General features: G+C 47.4%; 1 protein-coding gene across 1 annotated transcript in view; it reads right to left on the bottom strand.

Annotated features, from left to right (window-relative positions):
• DCHS2 (dachsous cadherin-related 2) overlaps nt 1-17,409 on the bottom strand; it is a 272,583-nt gene that overhangs the window by 27,596 nt on the left and 227,578 nt on the right. Inside the window, exons 13-16 of the mRNA XM_069976220.1 lie at nt 14,417-15,274; nt 9,701-9,811; nt 8,931-9,142; nt 2,718-2,869 (exon numbers count right to left, since the gene is read on the bottom strand). Of these exons, the coding sequence (XP_069832321.1) occupies nt 2,718-2,869; nt 8,931-9,142; nt 9,701-9,811; nt 14,417-15,274 (1,333 nt within the window). The remainder of the gene's footprint in view (nt 1-2,717; nt 2,870-8,930; nt 9,143-9,700; nt 9,812-14,416; nt 15,275-17,409) is intronic.

Genomic DNA, 17,409 nt, shown 5'->3' on the forward strand with positions numbered 1-17,409 from the left:
ACCTACACACCAGTTCACACTTGGGCTACCCAAACCTTGAGCGCGGTGCCCAATTGTCCAAGTGTGGGTTCCAATACCACAGCTGGCCACCGTGACAAGTGCCCAAGTGATGCTACACCCACATAGCTACCCCGGCATACGGCATATTCTCTACAGGGTGTATAACACAGCGCACGTCTCACTAACCCTCAGACTAAGGCACAACTGCTCACATCTCATTATACAAGGGAATGTTCTCCAGGTTCCATGTCTAATCTGCCCACGCCCCTGGCATATCCCAAAAGAACATATACAATGGATTGGAACGCATGGATTTTATTGTATAGAAGTTGATGATTTCTCTTGTTACCACAGTGGCGTAGCTACCATAGGGGCAGAGCACGCGGTTGCTATGGGGCCCGGGTCACAGGGGGGCCCGGGCCCCTGCTGGAAAAGCGTGGCCTGAGTCCATGATGCTAGGACACTGACAGTGTCCCAATGACCCGCCGGAACCCCATCACCCCAGCGTCCGGGAACAGCCCGCTACAACCAATCACCCTTACTCCCCTCTCCCAGGGTGTCAGTGCAGCCACGCCGTCCACACGCCCCTCCCCCCGGAGCACTGCATCCCCCCCCCCCCGGGAGCAGTCACAGGGAGTCACAGTCACAGGGAGCCTATAGACTGTAGGCATCTCCACCTGGAATGATGTAAAAGCTTCAGGGCCGTGAGGCTCGCAGCACAGCATCACAGCAATGACGTGCAAGGTGTCAGGCAGCAGCCCTGAGTCTCCTACCGGTGATGGTGCTGTGACTGCTCCCTGGGGGGCGCCTGGATGCGGGCGGGCGGGTGATGGTGCTGTGACTGCTCCCTGGGGGGCGCCTGGATGCGGGCGGGCGGACTGCAGCCCCGCTCCTTACATAAACAAACTGCCTGCAGCCTGGAGTGGAGAAGACAGAGTGTGACAGGCAGGTGACATCATCACTGCCCATCCTACTGCCAGAGGAGAGCCACAGCGTGGGAGCCAGGCCAAGTAAGCATGCAGCTGCATGGGGGGGGGGGGGACTATTGGGGACCTAGTTGGTAAATTGGACAATATTGGAGATATAGCTACTATATGGATCATTACTGTGGGCATAGCTACTATATGGGGAACTATTGGTGGCCTATCCACTATATGGGGAACTATTGGTGGCCTATCCAATATATGGGGTACTATTGGTGGCCTATCCACTATATGGGGTACTATTGGGGGCCTATCCACTATATGGGGTACTATTGGTGGCCTATCCACTATATGGGGTACTGTTGGGGGCCTATCCACTATATGGGGTACTATTGGTGGCCTATCCACTATATGGGGAACTATTGGTGGCCTATCCACTATATGGGGAACTATTGGTGGCCTATCCACTATATGGGGAACTATTGGTGGCCTATCCACTATATGGGGTACTATTGGGGGCCTATCCACTATATGGGGTACTATTGGGGGCCTATCCACTATATGGGGTACTATTGGGGGCCTATCCACTATATGGGGTACTATTGGGGGCATAGCTAGGGCACCATTGGGGGCTTAACTATTATATAGGACACTATTGGGGGAATAACTAGTATATGGAGCAATACTGGGAGGAGTTAGCTATTATATGGGGCACTATAGGGGAAATAAACTACTATTTGGGACACTATGATAGGATTACTGCATGGGAGAAATAATGGGTAACTACTGTGTGGGGGCACTATTATGAGGTAACTATGGGGGTAGGGGGCATTATTAAAGGTTACTAAAGGAACTAATACTAAATGTGCTACAGAGACATTATTACCATTTGGGGCACTATGGATGGGCAGCTTGTATAGAGGTGGGTAGGTGGTGTAATAAAAGTGCAGAGCCTAAAATGTGTGTCTGACAGATTGGGTGGAGATGAGTGGTGACCAGAAGACGTCATCATGACAACCGGGGCCGGAAATACAACCAAAGAGGAAGACGTCCCGTGTGAGTCACTGGATGTACTGTAACTGTGCTCACTGTACGGAGGTAACAATGTTCTGCATATAAGGTGTTATATACAGTATGATGGTGTTAGTCCTTATGTGGTCATGGTATGGCGGCATTAATTGCCCCCTGCATAGTGTTATTGGTCAAATTAACCTTGGTATAATGGGTTTAATTTGCTAACACTATAATGGTAACATGTAGTTGTTATGTGGTGGTAATATCTGGTAATGGGGTTATCATTATAAGATTGGTCTCAGTGTACTGGATATGTTCAGTGTGGTGGCACTATGTGAAGACTTTTAGTGAGCTTCCCTCTATGTACCCCAGGCCTCACTGACACCTGTTGTTACCAATAGGATGTGTCCCCACAGTCTCGCCTGTCACTGATAGTTGGAGGAGTCAGATTGTCATGAATATACACATAGAGGACAGCACAATACAGAGGCAGGAAGGAGCACTGAGCTCTATAATTATCAATGACAGACGACAAATTCTCTACTATTGCTCTGTATTCTGCTTCTCATCACTACTGTATACTCTTATATAGTCTGCAGGGTGATGATACTCTTCTGCATAGACCTGATGTACGTTCACAGGGTTTGGTGGTGGTAGACGTTTTGTGCTTTGTGGGGGGGGGCCCTCTGCAGTTTTTTGCTATGGGGCCCCATGAATCCTAGCTAGGCCCCTGTGTTACCATATATACAGCAGCAGCAGCTATAGACTCATATAACCAACCTGTAAGAGGATTTTATCTCCCGATCCAGGATCGTGTTTGTAGAGAGAACACCTCGTCTGGAGTCAATGATGAACGCTTTATTTTCATTGCCGTCCACTATGGAGTAATCTATCTGTCCATTTAACCCGCTGTCAGCATCGCTAGCAAAAACCTGCGAGAGAAAGATGCAATAAAGATGCAGGTGAGATAATGCCGCACATAGGTGAGATAATACCGCACATAGCTGAGATAATACCGCACATAGCTGAGATAATGCCGCACATAGGTGAGATAATGCCGCACATAGGTGAGATAATACCGCACATAGGTGAGATAATACCGCACATAGGTGAGATAATACCGCACATAGCTGAGATAATACCACAAATAGGTGAGATAATACCGCACATAGGTGAGATAATGCCACACATAGGTGAGATAATGCCGCACATAGGTGAGATAATACCGCACATAGGTGAGATAATACCACAAATAGGTGAGATAATACCGCACATAGCTGAGATAATACCACAAATAGGTGAGATAATACCACACATAGGTGAGATAATACCGCACATAGGTGAGATAATGCCGCAAATAGGTGAGATAATACCGCACATAGCTGAGATAATACCGCACATAGGTGAGATAATACCGCACATAGGTGAGATAATACCGCACATAGGTGAGATAATACCACAAATAGGTGAGATAATACCGCACATAGGTGAGATAATGCCGCACATAGGTGAGATAATACCGCACATAGGTGAGATAATACCGCACATAGATGAGATAATCCCGCACATAGGTGAGATAATGCCACAAATAGGTGAGATAATACCGCACATAGGTGAGATAATACCGCACATAGGTGAGATAATACCGCACATAGGTGAGATAATACCGCACATAGGTGAGATAATACCGCACATAGGTGAGATAATACCGCACATAGCTGAGATAATACCGCACATAGCTGAGATAATACCGCACATAGGTGAGATAATACCGTACATAGCTGAGATAATACCGCACATAGGTGAGATAATACCGCACATAGCTGAGATAATACTGCACATAGCTGAGATAATACCGCACATAGGTGAGATAATACCGCACATAGCTGAGATAATACCGCACATAGGTGAGATAATACCACAAATAGGTGAGATAATACCGCACATAGGTGAGATAATGCCGCACATAGGTGAGATAATCCCGCACATAGGTGAGATAATGCCACAAATAGGTGAGATAATACCGCACATAGGTGAGATAATACCACACATAGGTGAGATAATGGCGCACATAGGTGAGATAATGCCGCACATAGGTGAGATAATCCCGCACATAGGTGAGATAATGCCGCACATAGGTGAGATAATGCCGCACATAGGTGAGATAATACCGCACATAAGTGAAATAATACCGCACATAGGTGACATAATACCACAAATAGGTGAGATAATACCGCACATAGGTGACATAATACCACAAATAGGTGAGATAATACTGCACATAGGTGAGATAATACCGCACATAGGTGAGATAATGCCGCACATAGGTGAGATAATGCCGCACATAGGAGAGATAATGCCGCACATAGGTGAGATAATGCCGCACATAGGTGAGATAATACCGCACATAGGTGACATAATACCACAAATAGGTGAGATAATACCGCACATAGGTGATATAATACCGCACATAGGTGAGATAATACCGCAAATAGGTGAGATAATACCGCACATAGGTGAGATAATGCCGCACATAGGTGACATAATACCACAAATAGGTGAGATAATACCGCACATAGGTGAGATAATACCGCACATAGGTGAGATAATACCGCACATAGGTGACATAATACCACAAATAGGTGAGATAATACCGCACATAGGTGAGATAATACCGCACATAGGTGAGATAATACCGCACATAGGTGAGATAACACTCTCTGCAGTATAGGAGGGCCCCCGTACCTGGGTGACATCTATGTGGTAGGCCTGACCCCCCCTATAACCCTCTGTAGTATAGGAGGGCCCCCGTACCTGGATGACATCTATGTGGTAGGCCTGACCCTCCCCCTATAACCCTCTGTAGTATAGGAGGGCCCCCGTACCTGGGTGACATCTATGTGGTAGGCCTGACCCCCCCTATAACCCTCTGTAGTATAGGAGGGCCTCCGTACCTGGGTGACATCTATGTGGTAGGTCTGACCCCCCCTATAACCCTCTGTAGTATAGGAGGGCCCCCGTACCTGGATGACATCTATGTGGTAGGCCTGACCCCCCCTCCCCCTATAACCCTCTGTAGTATAGGTGGGCCCCCGTACCTGGAGGACATCTATGTGGTAGGCCTGACCCCCCCCCCCCCTATAACCCTCTGTAGTATAGGAGGGCCCCCGTACCTGGATGACATCTATGTGGTAGGCCTGACCCCCCCCCCCCCTATAACCCTCTGTAGTATAGGAGGGCCTCCGTACCTGGGTGACATCTATGTGGTAGGCCTGACCCCCCCCCCCATAACCCTCTGTAGTATAGGAAGGCCCCCGTACCTGGATGACATCTATGTGGTAGGCCTGACCCCCCCTATAACCCTCTGTAGTATAGGTGGGCCTCCGTACCTGGATGACATCTATGTGGTAGGCCTGACCCCCCTATAACCCTCTGTAGTATAGGTGGGCCTCCGTACCTGGATGACATCTATGTGGTAGGCCTGACCCCCCCTATAACCCTCTGTAGTATAGGTGGGCCTCCGTACCTGGATGACATCTATGTGGTAGGCCTGACCCCCCCCCCCATAACCCTCTGTAGTATAGGAAGGCCCCCGTACCTGGATGACATCTATGTGGTAGGCCTGACCCCCCCTATAACCCTCTGTAGTATAGGAGGGCCCCCGTACCTGGATGACATCTATGTGGTAGGCGCCTGACCCCCCCCCCCCCCCCCTATAACCCTCTGTAGTATAGGAGGGCCCCCGTACCTGGGTGACATCTATGTGGTAGGCCTGACCCCCCCCCATAACCCTTTGTAGTATAGGAGGGCCCCCGTACCTGGGTGACATCTATGTGGTAGGCCTGACCCCCCCCCCCCATAACCCTCTGTAGTATAGGAGGGCCTCCGTACCTGGATGACATCTATGTGGTAGGCCTGACCCCCCCCCCCATAACCCTCTGTAGTATAGGAGGGCCCCCGTACCTGGGTGACATCTATGTGGTAGGCCTGACCCCCCCCCCCCTATAACCCTCTGTAGTATAGGAGGGCCCCCGTACCTGGATGACATCTATGTGGTAGGCCTGACCCCCCCTATAACCCTCTGTAGTATAGGAGGGCCCCCGTACCTGGGTGACATCTATGTGGTAGGCCTGACCCCCCCCCCTATAACCCTCTGTAGTATAGGAGGGCCCCCGTACCTGGATGACATCTATGTGGTAGGCCTGACCCTCCCCCTATAACCCTCTGTAGTATAGGAGGGCCCCCGTACCTGGATGACATCTATGTGGTAGGCCTGACCCTCCCCCTATAACCCTCTGTAGTATAGGAGGGCCCCCGTACCTGGATGACATCTATGTGGTAGGCCTGACCCTCCCCCTATAACCCTCTGTAGTATAGGAGGGCCCCCATACCTGGATGACATCTATGTGGTAGGCCTGACCCTCCCCCTATAACCCTCTGTAGTATAGGTGGGCCTCCGTACCTGGATGACATCTATGTGGTAGGCCTGACCTCCCCCCCCCCTATAACCCTCTGCAGTATAGGAGGGCCCCCGTACCTGGATGACATCTATGTGGTAGGCCTGACCCCCCCGCCCCTATAACCCTCTGTAGTATAGGAGGGCCCCCGTACCTGGATGACATCTATGTGGTAGGCCTGACCCTCCCCCTATAACCCTCTGTAGTATAGGTGGGCCTCCGTACCTGGATGACATCTATGTGGTAGGCCTGACCTCCCCCCCCCCTATAACCCTCTGCAGTATAGGAGGGCCCCCGTACCTGGATGACATCTATGTGGTAGGCCTGACCCCCCCGCCCCTATAACCCTCTGTAGTATAGGAGGGCCCCCGTACCTGGATGACATCTATGTGGTAGGCCTGACCCCCCCCCCCCCTATAACCCTCTGTAGTATAGGAGGGCCCCCGTACCTGGATGACATCTATGTGGTAGGCCTGACCCCCCCCCCCCTATAACCCTCTGTAGTATAGGAGGGCCTCCGTACCTGGGTGACATCTATGTGGTAGGCCTGACCCCCCCCCCCATAACCCTCTGTAGTATAGGAAGGCCCCCGTACCTGGATGACATCTATGTGGTAGGCCTGACCCCCCCTATAACCCTCTGTAGTATAGGTGGGCCTCCGTACCTGGATGACATCTATGTGGTAGGCCTGACCCCCCCTATAACCCTCTGTAGTATAGGTGGGCCTCCGTACCTGGATGACATCTATGTGGCAGGCCTGACCACCCCTATAACCCTCTGTAGTACAGGGGGGCCCCCGTACCTGGATGACATCTATGTGGTAGGCCTGACCCCCCCTATAACCCTCTGTAGTATAGGAGGGCCCCCGTACCTGGGTGACATCTATGTGGTAGGCCTGACCCCCCCCCCCCCCCTATAACCCTCTGTAGTATAGGAGGGCCCCCGTACCTGGATGACATCTATGTGGTAGGCCTGACCCCCCCTATAACCCTCTGTAGTATAGGAGGGCCCCCGTACCTGGATGACATCTATGTGGTAGGCCTGACCCCCCCCCATAACCCTCTGTAGTATAGGAGGGCCCCCGTACCTGGATGACATCTATGTGGTAGGCCTGACCCCCCCCCATAACCCTCTGTAGTATAGGAGGGCCCCCGTACCTGGGTGACATCTATGTGGTAGGCCTGACCCCCCCCCCCCTATAACCCTCTGTAGTATAGGAGGGCCTCCGTACCTGGATGACATCTATGTGGTAGGCCTGACCCTCCCCCCCTATAACCCTCTGTAGTATAGGAGGGCCCCCGTACCTGGATGACATCTATGTGGTAGGCCTGACTCTCCCCCTATAACCCTCTGTAGTATAGGAGGGCCCCCGTACCTGGATGACATCTATGTGGTAGGCCTGACCCTCCCCCTATAACCCTCTGTAGTATAGGTGGGCCTCCGTACCTGGATGACATCTATGTGGTAGGCCTGACCTCCCCCCCCCTATAACCCTCTGCAGTATAGGAGGGCCCCCGTACCTGGATGACATCTATGTGGTAGGCCTGACCCCCCCGCCCCTATAACCCTCTGTAGTATAGGAGGGCCCCCGTACCTGGATGACATCTATGTGGTAGGCCTGACCCCCCCCCATAACCCTCTGTAGTATAGGAGGGCCCCCGTACCTGGATGACATCTATGTGGTAGGTCTGACCCCCCCCCCCCATAACCCTCTGTAGTATAGGAGGGCCCCCGTACCTGGATGACATCTATGTGGTAGGCCAGACCCCCCCCCCCCCCCATAACCCTCTGTAGTATAGGAGGGCCCCCGTACCTGGATGACATCTATGTGGTAGGCCTGACACCCCCCCCCCCCCCATAACCCTCTGTAGTATAGGAAGGCCTCCGTACCTGGATGACATCTATGTGGTAGGCCTGACCCCCCCCCCCCCCCATAACCCTCTGTAGTATAGGAGGGCCCCCGTACCTGGATGACATCTATGTGGTAGGCCTGACCCCCCCGCCCCTATAACCCTCTGCAGTATAGGAGGGCCCCCGTACCTGGATGACATCTATGTGGTAGGCCTGACCCCCCCCCATAACCCTCTGTAGTATAGGAGGGCCCCCGTACCTGGATGACATCTATGTGGTAGGCCTGACCCCCCCGCCCCTATAACCCTCTGCAGTATAGGAGGGCCCCCGTACCTGGATGACATCTATGTGGTAGGCCTGACCCCCCCCCATAACCCTCTGTAGTATAGGAGGGCCCCCGTACCTGGATGACATCTATGTGGTAGGCCTGACCCCCCCCCATAACCCTCTGTAGTATAGGAGGGCCCCCGTACCTGGATGACATCTATGTGGTAGGCCTGACCCCCCCTATAACCCTCTGTAGTATAGGTGGGCCCCCGTACCTGGATGACATCTATGTGGTAGGTCTGACCCCCCCTATAACCCTCTGTAGTATAGGTGGTCCCCCGTACCTGGGTGACATCTATGTGGTAGGCCTGACCCCCCCGCCCCTATAACCCTCTGTAGTATAGGTGGGCCCCCGTACCTGGGTGACATCTATGTGGTAGGCCTGACCCTCCAGGACCCATGTCGTGTGATGATCCTGGTCAAACACTGGTGGGTTATCGTTCTGATCCTGGATGAGCACAGACACCCGGCAGTAGGTCGCCGACAGGGCCGTTTCTGCAGAGATAATTATGTTTATCCTATTTCTGGCTTCACAATCCAGCAGCGATGGGTCCCGCACGGTCAGGTCTCCTGGGAGGTGAAAAGAACAGTAAGAATAATAACTTGATTCAGTATTTTGTCCGGCGATTACGGCATCAGGTGGAGACGCAACTATAAAGCAGTGAAGCGCTGAAGAGATGCCACAATGCTGCTGCTCAGCTCTGCTAATATGAATGGAGAGTTTCTCAAAGCAGAGGAATAAAAAGACTAGGACACTCACCAATTCACTTTAATCTTCTTTTGTCATTCTTGCAAGAAATCCATATAATATTGCAGAGTACAATAAGTAGCCGGTGTATTCATGGAAGGGGCCATCGCCTTGAACGCACCGGCTTCTGTCTGTATCCTGCACTTATGTGGATTTCCTGCAAGAATGAGAAAAGATCATTAAAGTGAATGGGTGAGTGTCCTAGTCTTTTTATTCTTAATATGTATTAGTAATAGAATGATAAGAGACAGGAAGCAGAGAACTATGGCGTATAGGGACATATAGGCGGAAATTAGGCAACAAGGTGAAAGGATGTGAGGTGACTTTTCCCCGACCTGATACACTATGTATATTACATATTACACCATTATGGGAGATACCTGTGTTAGGATGGAGCATAAATGTCTCTCCGTCTCCACTGACTATTCTATAGGAGATGGATTGCTGAGAGGGTTGAAAGTGTTTGGCCTCCACGGTCCCCACCGCCGCGACTGCTTATAAGAGGAAGAAAGAAAATTATTCATATACAAAAAAGAGCCATGAAATGTTCCGTGCACGCGCCAATACTGTAACCTTCCTGAGATGGTCGGAAATACAGTCAGTATTATTTTATACAAGGGTTTGTTTACAGAAAAATCCCCCAGATGCCAGAATCCAGGTTTTTGGGACAACCTACTTATCAATCAAGTTGCTCCATGTGAGCCTATAAAAAAACGGACATTCTTCCTACAGACACCCAATTTTTGCTAATGAAAGCTTTGAAACGCGTCCAGCTACTACACAATTAAGCCTATTCCATTTACATTCATTTTTTATAATCATCCATCTGATCCAAAAGATCCAAAAAATCCATCTACCAAGAAACGGCACCTGTTTGAATTTTGGCGCCAAAGACACACGAGGTCCCGCGGGCAACAAGCCCATCTACGCAAGCGTGAACCAACATACCTATTTATCGAGCGCCAACTAGCGCTCCACAGCTGCAAACCAGAAGCAAGGCTGCCAGGACGATCCCTTCCCCACCTCCCGCCGGCTGGATCAAACTACCGCGGGACGGGTGAGAGGTGTCTGAGACACCACATGTGTTATTGCAATTTCTAACAAGCGGCACTTTATCTTATGTTGCCACAGACACAACGCAGCTTATAAACATTTCAATATTACTATTAATACAGCCAGCGTATGTCTCAATTAAAAAAAAAACTCCTTATGAACTATAACATCAAACGTAACTCTGTAACTAAGTACAATTAAGGAGTCCAATAACTAACAACATATACGACTATTGAGAATTGTTTATATTGACTGGCACGGCATAACATGAATATGAACTAATTACAGAAGCAAGACTGCTATAAGATCTATCACCCTAACAAGGCTGATACAAACTGATAGGAGATGAATTAAGACTATTTACTATATCTATCTACTATAACTATATAACTCTATTTACTATATCTATATACTATAACACTATACTATAACTATATAACACTACTATATCTATCTACTATAACTATATAACACTACTATATCTACTATAACTATATAACACTACTATATCTACTATAACTATATAACACTACTATATCTACTATAACTATATAACACTACTATATCTACTATAACTATATAACACTACTATATCTACTATAACTATATAACACTACTATATCTACTATAACTATATAACACTACTATATCTACTATAACTATATAACACTACTATATCTACTATAACTATATAACACTACTATATCTACTATAACTATATAACACTACTATATCTACTATAACTATATAACACTACTATATCTACTATAACTATATAACACTACTATATCTACTATAACTATATAACACTACTATATCTACTATAACTATATAACACTACTATATCTACTATAACTATATAACACTACTATATCTATCTACTATAACTATATAACACTACTATATCTACTATAACTATATAACACTACTATATCTATCTACTATAACTATATAACTCTATTTACTATATCTATCTACTATAACTATATAACACTACTATATCTACTATAACTATATAACACTACTATATCTATCTACTATAACTATATAACTCTATTTACTATATCTATCTACTATAACTATATAACACTACTATATCTATCTACTATAACTATATAACACTACTATATCTACTATAACTATATAACTCTATTTACTATATCTATCTACTATAACTATATAACACTACTATATCTACTATAACTATATAACTCTATTTACTATATCTATCCACTGGCACTTTATGCAATAAACAATCATTGCAATCAATTAAGGATTATTATTAAGGAGAAGTAGGATCATTTGGATGAAAATAACTATATGAAATACGATTTTACGAACTTAGAACTTTTTCCACTTTTGTTTCCATCTATACATGTTTTCTCTTTTTTCTTTTTCAAATTTTTTTTTAGATTTTTTTTTTTTGATGTTTTGAGTATTTTTTTTCCTTATATATCACATGATATCTACTTATAACTAGTGACCTATATATTGTTTTTATATTTGTCTATTGTGTGTATATCCTGTACTATTGATTTCTCACTATCAAATGTTTTTTAAATATTTTAATGCATATTAAATGATTATGTGTTGTTCTACTAACATATATGTTCAAGCATCCAAATTGCTTACACCTGAGTAGTTTACACCTGAGGACCTCAGCACACACTTCCTCCTCTTTTTTATACTTTTTCCCTTGGTGAGAACTAGCTGCGCTCGATCTCGTACCATCCGCTAACTTTTCCAGAAATACAATCAGTATTGTAGAAAATCCATCAAAGAAATCACCATATTATCTATATTCTATGTTATTATTATTATTATTATTATTATCTATACTATTATCTATATTATTATTTATTATATTATTGTTATTATCTATTAAGTTATTAGCGTCTAGAAGAAAAATGGAAGAAGCTCCCAAGGACGAGGGGCAATTGGGGGCAGGGACTAATTTAGGAGCAGCATACGAGTACAGCGGTCTTCATATCCCCCCTCCCCCATATTTATATGTAACAGGGTTAGATAACGGCTCTAAGGATTCCACATGTCTCATTGTATATTAGAAGTGTACTCCCCGGCTCTCAGAAGATGAAACCCGGCCGCTCTATCACTAAAGGCCCTATTCCACCAGCAGATCTGACAACAGATTATCTGCCAAAGATTTGAAGCCAAAGCCAGGAACAGACTATAAACAGAGAACAGATCATAAAGGAAAGACTGGACTTCAAATCTTTGGCAGATAATCTGTCGTCAGACGTGTTGGTGGAATATGGGCCTTAAGCAGCGACTCCGCCATGGCCCCCCGGGACCTTATCCCGCTTTCTCTATAGGTGCCGATGACTTTCTGTTAATAGATACATTAACCAGATAATAAGTAACTTATTTAATCAATGCTCCTGGCTGTGTGGTCACTAATACCCCATAAACCTCCCTAACATCCAGACATTCATACTGACCCCTCGGACCCCCCTAACATCCAGACATTCATACTGACCCCTCGGACCCCCCTAACATCCAGACATTCATACTGACCCCTCAGACCCCCCTAACATCCAGACATTCATACTGACCCCTCGGACCCCCCTAACATCCAGACATTCATACTGACCCCTCTGACTCCTCTAACATTCAGACATCCATACTGAACCCCCTAACATCCAGATATCCATACTCACCCTTATGACCCCTCTAACATCCAGGCATCCATACTGACCCCTCTAACATCCAGACATCCATACTGGCCCCTCTGACCCCCCCCCCTAACATCCAGACGTCCATACTGACCCCTCTGACCCCCCTAACATCCAGACATCCATACTGACCCCTCTGACACCCCCTAACATCCAGACATCCATACTGACACCCCCTAACATCCAGACATCCATACTCACCCCTCTGACTCCCGTAACATTCAGACATCCATACTGACCCCCCTAACATCCAGACATCCATACTCACCCCTATGACCCCCCTAACATCCAGGCATCCATACTGACCCCTCTAACATCCAGACATCTATACTGGCCCCTCTGACCCCCCCCCCTAACATCCAGACGTCCATACAGGCCCCTCTGACCCCCCCCCCCCCTAACATCCAGACGTCCATACTGACCCCTCTGACCCCCCTAACATCCAGACATCCATACTGACCCCTCTGACCCCCCTAACATCCAGACATCCATACTGACACCCCCTAACATCCAGACATCCATACTGACCCCTCGGACCCCTCTAACATTCAGACATCCATTAAAGGCCCCTCGGACCCCTCTAACATCCAGACATCGATACTGGCCCCTCGGACCCCTCTAACATTCAGACATCCATACTGACCCCTCGGACCCCTCTAACATCCAGACATCCATACTGACCCCTCTGACTCCCCTAACATTCAGACATCCATACTGAACCCCCTAACATCCAGATATCCATACTCACCCCTATGACCCCTCTAACATCCAGGCATCCATACTGGCCCCTCTGACTCCCCCCCCCCCCCCTAACATCCAGACATCCATACTGACCCCTCTGACCCCCCTAACATCCAGACATCCATACTGACCCCTCTGACCCCCCTAACATCCATACTGACCCCTCTGACCCCCCTAACATCCAGACATCCATACTCACCCCTCTGACTCCCGTAACATTCAGACATCCATACTGACACCCCCTAACATCCAGACATCCATACTCACCCCTCTGACTCCCGTAACATCCAGACATCCATACTGGCTCCTCGGACCCCTCTAACATCCAGACATCCATACTGGCCCCTCTGACCCCCCTAACATCCAGACATCCATACTGACCCCTCGGACCCCTCTAACATTCAGACATCCATACTGGCCCCTCGGACCCCTCTAACATTCAGACATCCATACTGGCCCCTCGGACCCCTCTAACATCCAGACATCCATACTGGCCCCTCGGACCCCTCTAACATTCAGACATCCATACTGGCCCCTCGGACCCCTCTAACATTCAGACATCCATACTGGCCCCTCGGACCCCTCTAACATTCAGACATCCATACTGACCTGCTTTGGGATTTTCTAGTACAGTAATTTCATAATCATTGTGCACAAAATAAATGTCTTTCTCCAGTCCTTCTAGGTCAATGGTCACAAGACCTGTTGACGTCTTCACCGGGGCACCAAGATCGGAAGCTTTCACTCGGAGGACTGCGTTCCTGAATGTATGGGAGATTGGTTTCTGAAGTTTAATCTCCCCGGTATCTTGAGTAATAAAGAAAAGTGGGTGAGTTTCCACTAGACTGTACAGCACTGTTCCATTTAACCCATGATCTGGGTCACTTGCATGTACGGTAGCAATTGTTGTATTGACTGAGTATTGGGGGGAAATCAGAGCCTTAACATGATCCTCCGAGAACACAGGACTGTTATCATTGATATCTTCAATATGGACCAAAACTTTGATGGTGGAACTTAATGGACCATATAAGCTCCTGTCCCTGGCAGCCACTCGAAAGACATATTGATGTTTCAGTTCTCGGTCCAAAGCCTTTGCAGTTACAATGTCTCCAGTTGTATTGTTGATCATGAAAACTCCTTGAGTATCATCGATGACGGAGTATGTTACTTCACCATTGAGGCCTTGGTCTACATCATAGGCACGGAGGCTGAGAACCACCGATCCCACAGCGAGATCCTCTCTAACAGATGTGCGGTACTGGCTCTTAGCAAACGTCGGGGGATTATCGTTTTCATCCAAGACTTTAATGTGCACTTTGGCTGTGGCCGTTTTCTTGGGGCTGCCCAGATCATGGCATTCCACGATAATGGTGAAACTGCTGACGTCCTCTCTATCTAGGCTACGGGTGGTCCACAGCTCGCCTGATGTGTTATTGATGGCAAAATATCCGCCTGTGTTTCCACCTTTAAAAGGAAAGAGACGTAAAACACAAACTGACACTAAGAGACAGTGGAAATATATATCATGGTAACACCATAAACATATGTTGGGTCCAATAACCTGAAGCTTTTCTGCTTGTACAGCGAGTGTTTAATGTCTCTGGCGTCTGACCGCCTCCGAATTAAAACCTGTATTTCATTTAAATCACTGGGTGGCACTGACAGTAAATACAGAATGCCTTATCCATTACTGAGAAAGAACTTTTCCAGATGTCAGGCCCTTTATGAATTGGACACACCTTATAAAAACATATATCTCTCAATATGACTATTCAACAAACTATTCAAATCTCATTCCGAAGCAACTGATGCCTATCGTCTCCTGTCTGTAAAGTCTGAAACCCAGACCACCGCTTAGGTGACCGCTCACATACAAGGGTTCTGGGATTATGTGGGTTATGTGATTTGTTATATATATATATACACTCAAAGTAACCCACCCTGTGCTCACCTTCTTTTGTAACTGTTCCCTAGGTGCTACGCCATGGATGGCTTATTTCAAGTGGGGGAGTATGTAGTGTTCCAGCAAATGACACTGTATTATATGTACTGTATTCTGCACAGCTGAAGGTTTTATCGGTTAACTGTTTTGTGGCACCTGCTATGTTTTATCCAATGACAGGTGCAGGCAGGCTTGGTTTACCTTCCCTCGCTTTTCCACCTATCTTGTCTTTCCTCTCTTACACACACACACACACACACACACAGCCCCACCAATCACAGGCTAGCTAAGGTAACCCTATAAAAAGGAGCTAGTTCCAGGGGGGGGTGTTTAAGTTTGAGTCAATGGAGAGAGACAAACACCGTGCACAGTTACTGCTGCAGCCAGGGCCTGGCTCAGGCCAGGACCCCTTGTCAGGGACCAAGAGACCTATTTCTTTATGAAACTTACTACCGTTAGAAAACGTTATGCATGCCAGGGACACCTTCAGCATCACAGAGGGCAGTATACCTGAAGCTAGGTACTGACCCAAGTAGGACAAAGAAGCATGCAAGCCTAAGTATCCTACTGTAATACACAACTATTCTGGGAAGTCTTGGAAAGTATCCTCTTCTTCTGTCACTTCTCTTCTCAAATGCATTATCCCGGCAGAATACACTACTACATTGGACAGGGCCCTTAAGACGCTCCTCCACTCTACCTTGTTGTCACAACTCTTCCTATTACTACCTTCTGCCTGCACCTGCAGTTACCAAAAGTGTATTATCTTGTATTGCACTGAAGTTCTTACCAGTAAGCCAAGTTATCCTGGTGAAGTTACTGGATTCTGGTCTATTCTTTTGCACTTGCACTTATACACCTGTTCACACTTGGCTTATCCAAAACTCAAGTGCAGTGCCAGTTTGTCTGGGGGTGGGTTCCAACATCACTTGAGGCCCCCGTGACAAGTGCCCAAGTGACCCTTCACCCACAGAGCTGCCACAACACCACATAGTTCCCCCCGACATACGGCAGATACACACAGGGATTCAGACAGGGATATACACAGGGATACACACAGGGATATACACAAGGATACACACAGGGATATACACAGGGATACACACGGGGATATACACAGGGATACACACAAGGATACACACAGGGATATACAGAGATACACACAGGGATACACACAGGGATACACACAAGGATACACAGTGATATACAGTTATATACAGGGATACACAGGGATAAACACAGGGATACACACAGGGATACACACAGGAATATACAGGGATACACACAGGGATACACACAGGGATACACACAGGGATATACACAGAGATATACAGGGATACACAAGGATACACAAAGTGATATACAGGGATACACACAGGGATACACACAAGTATATACAGGGATATACACAGGGATACACACAGAGATATACAGAGATACACAAGGATACACACAGTGATATACAGGGATATACACAGGGATACACACAGGGATTCAGACAGGGATATACAGGGATACACAAGGATACACAAAGTGATATACAGGGATACACACAGGGATACACACAGGGATACACACAAGGATATACAGGGATACACACAGAGATATACAGGGATACACAAGGATACACACAGGGATATACACAGGGATACACACA

This window comes from Dendropsophus ebraccatus, chromosome 7, assembly GCF_027789765.1.
Source record: "Dendropsophus ebraccatus isolate aDenEbr1 chromosome 7, aDenEbr1.pat, whole genome shotgun sequence".
Lineage (NCBI taxonomy): Eukaryota > Metazoa > Chordata > Amphibia > Anura > Hylidae > Dendropsophus > Dendropsophus ebraccatus.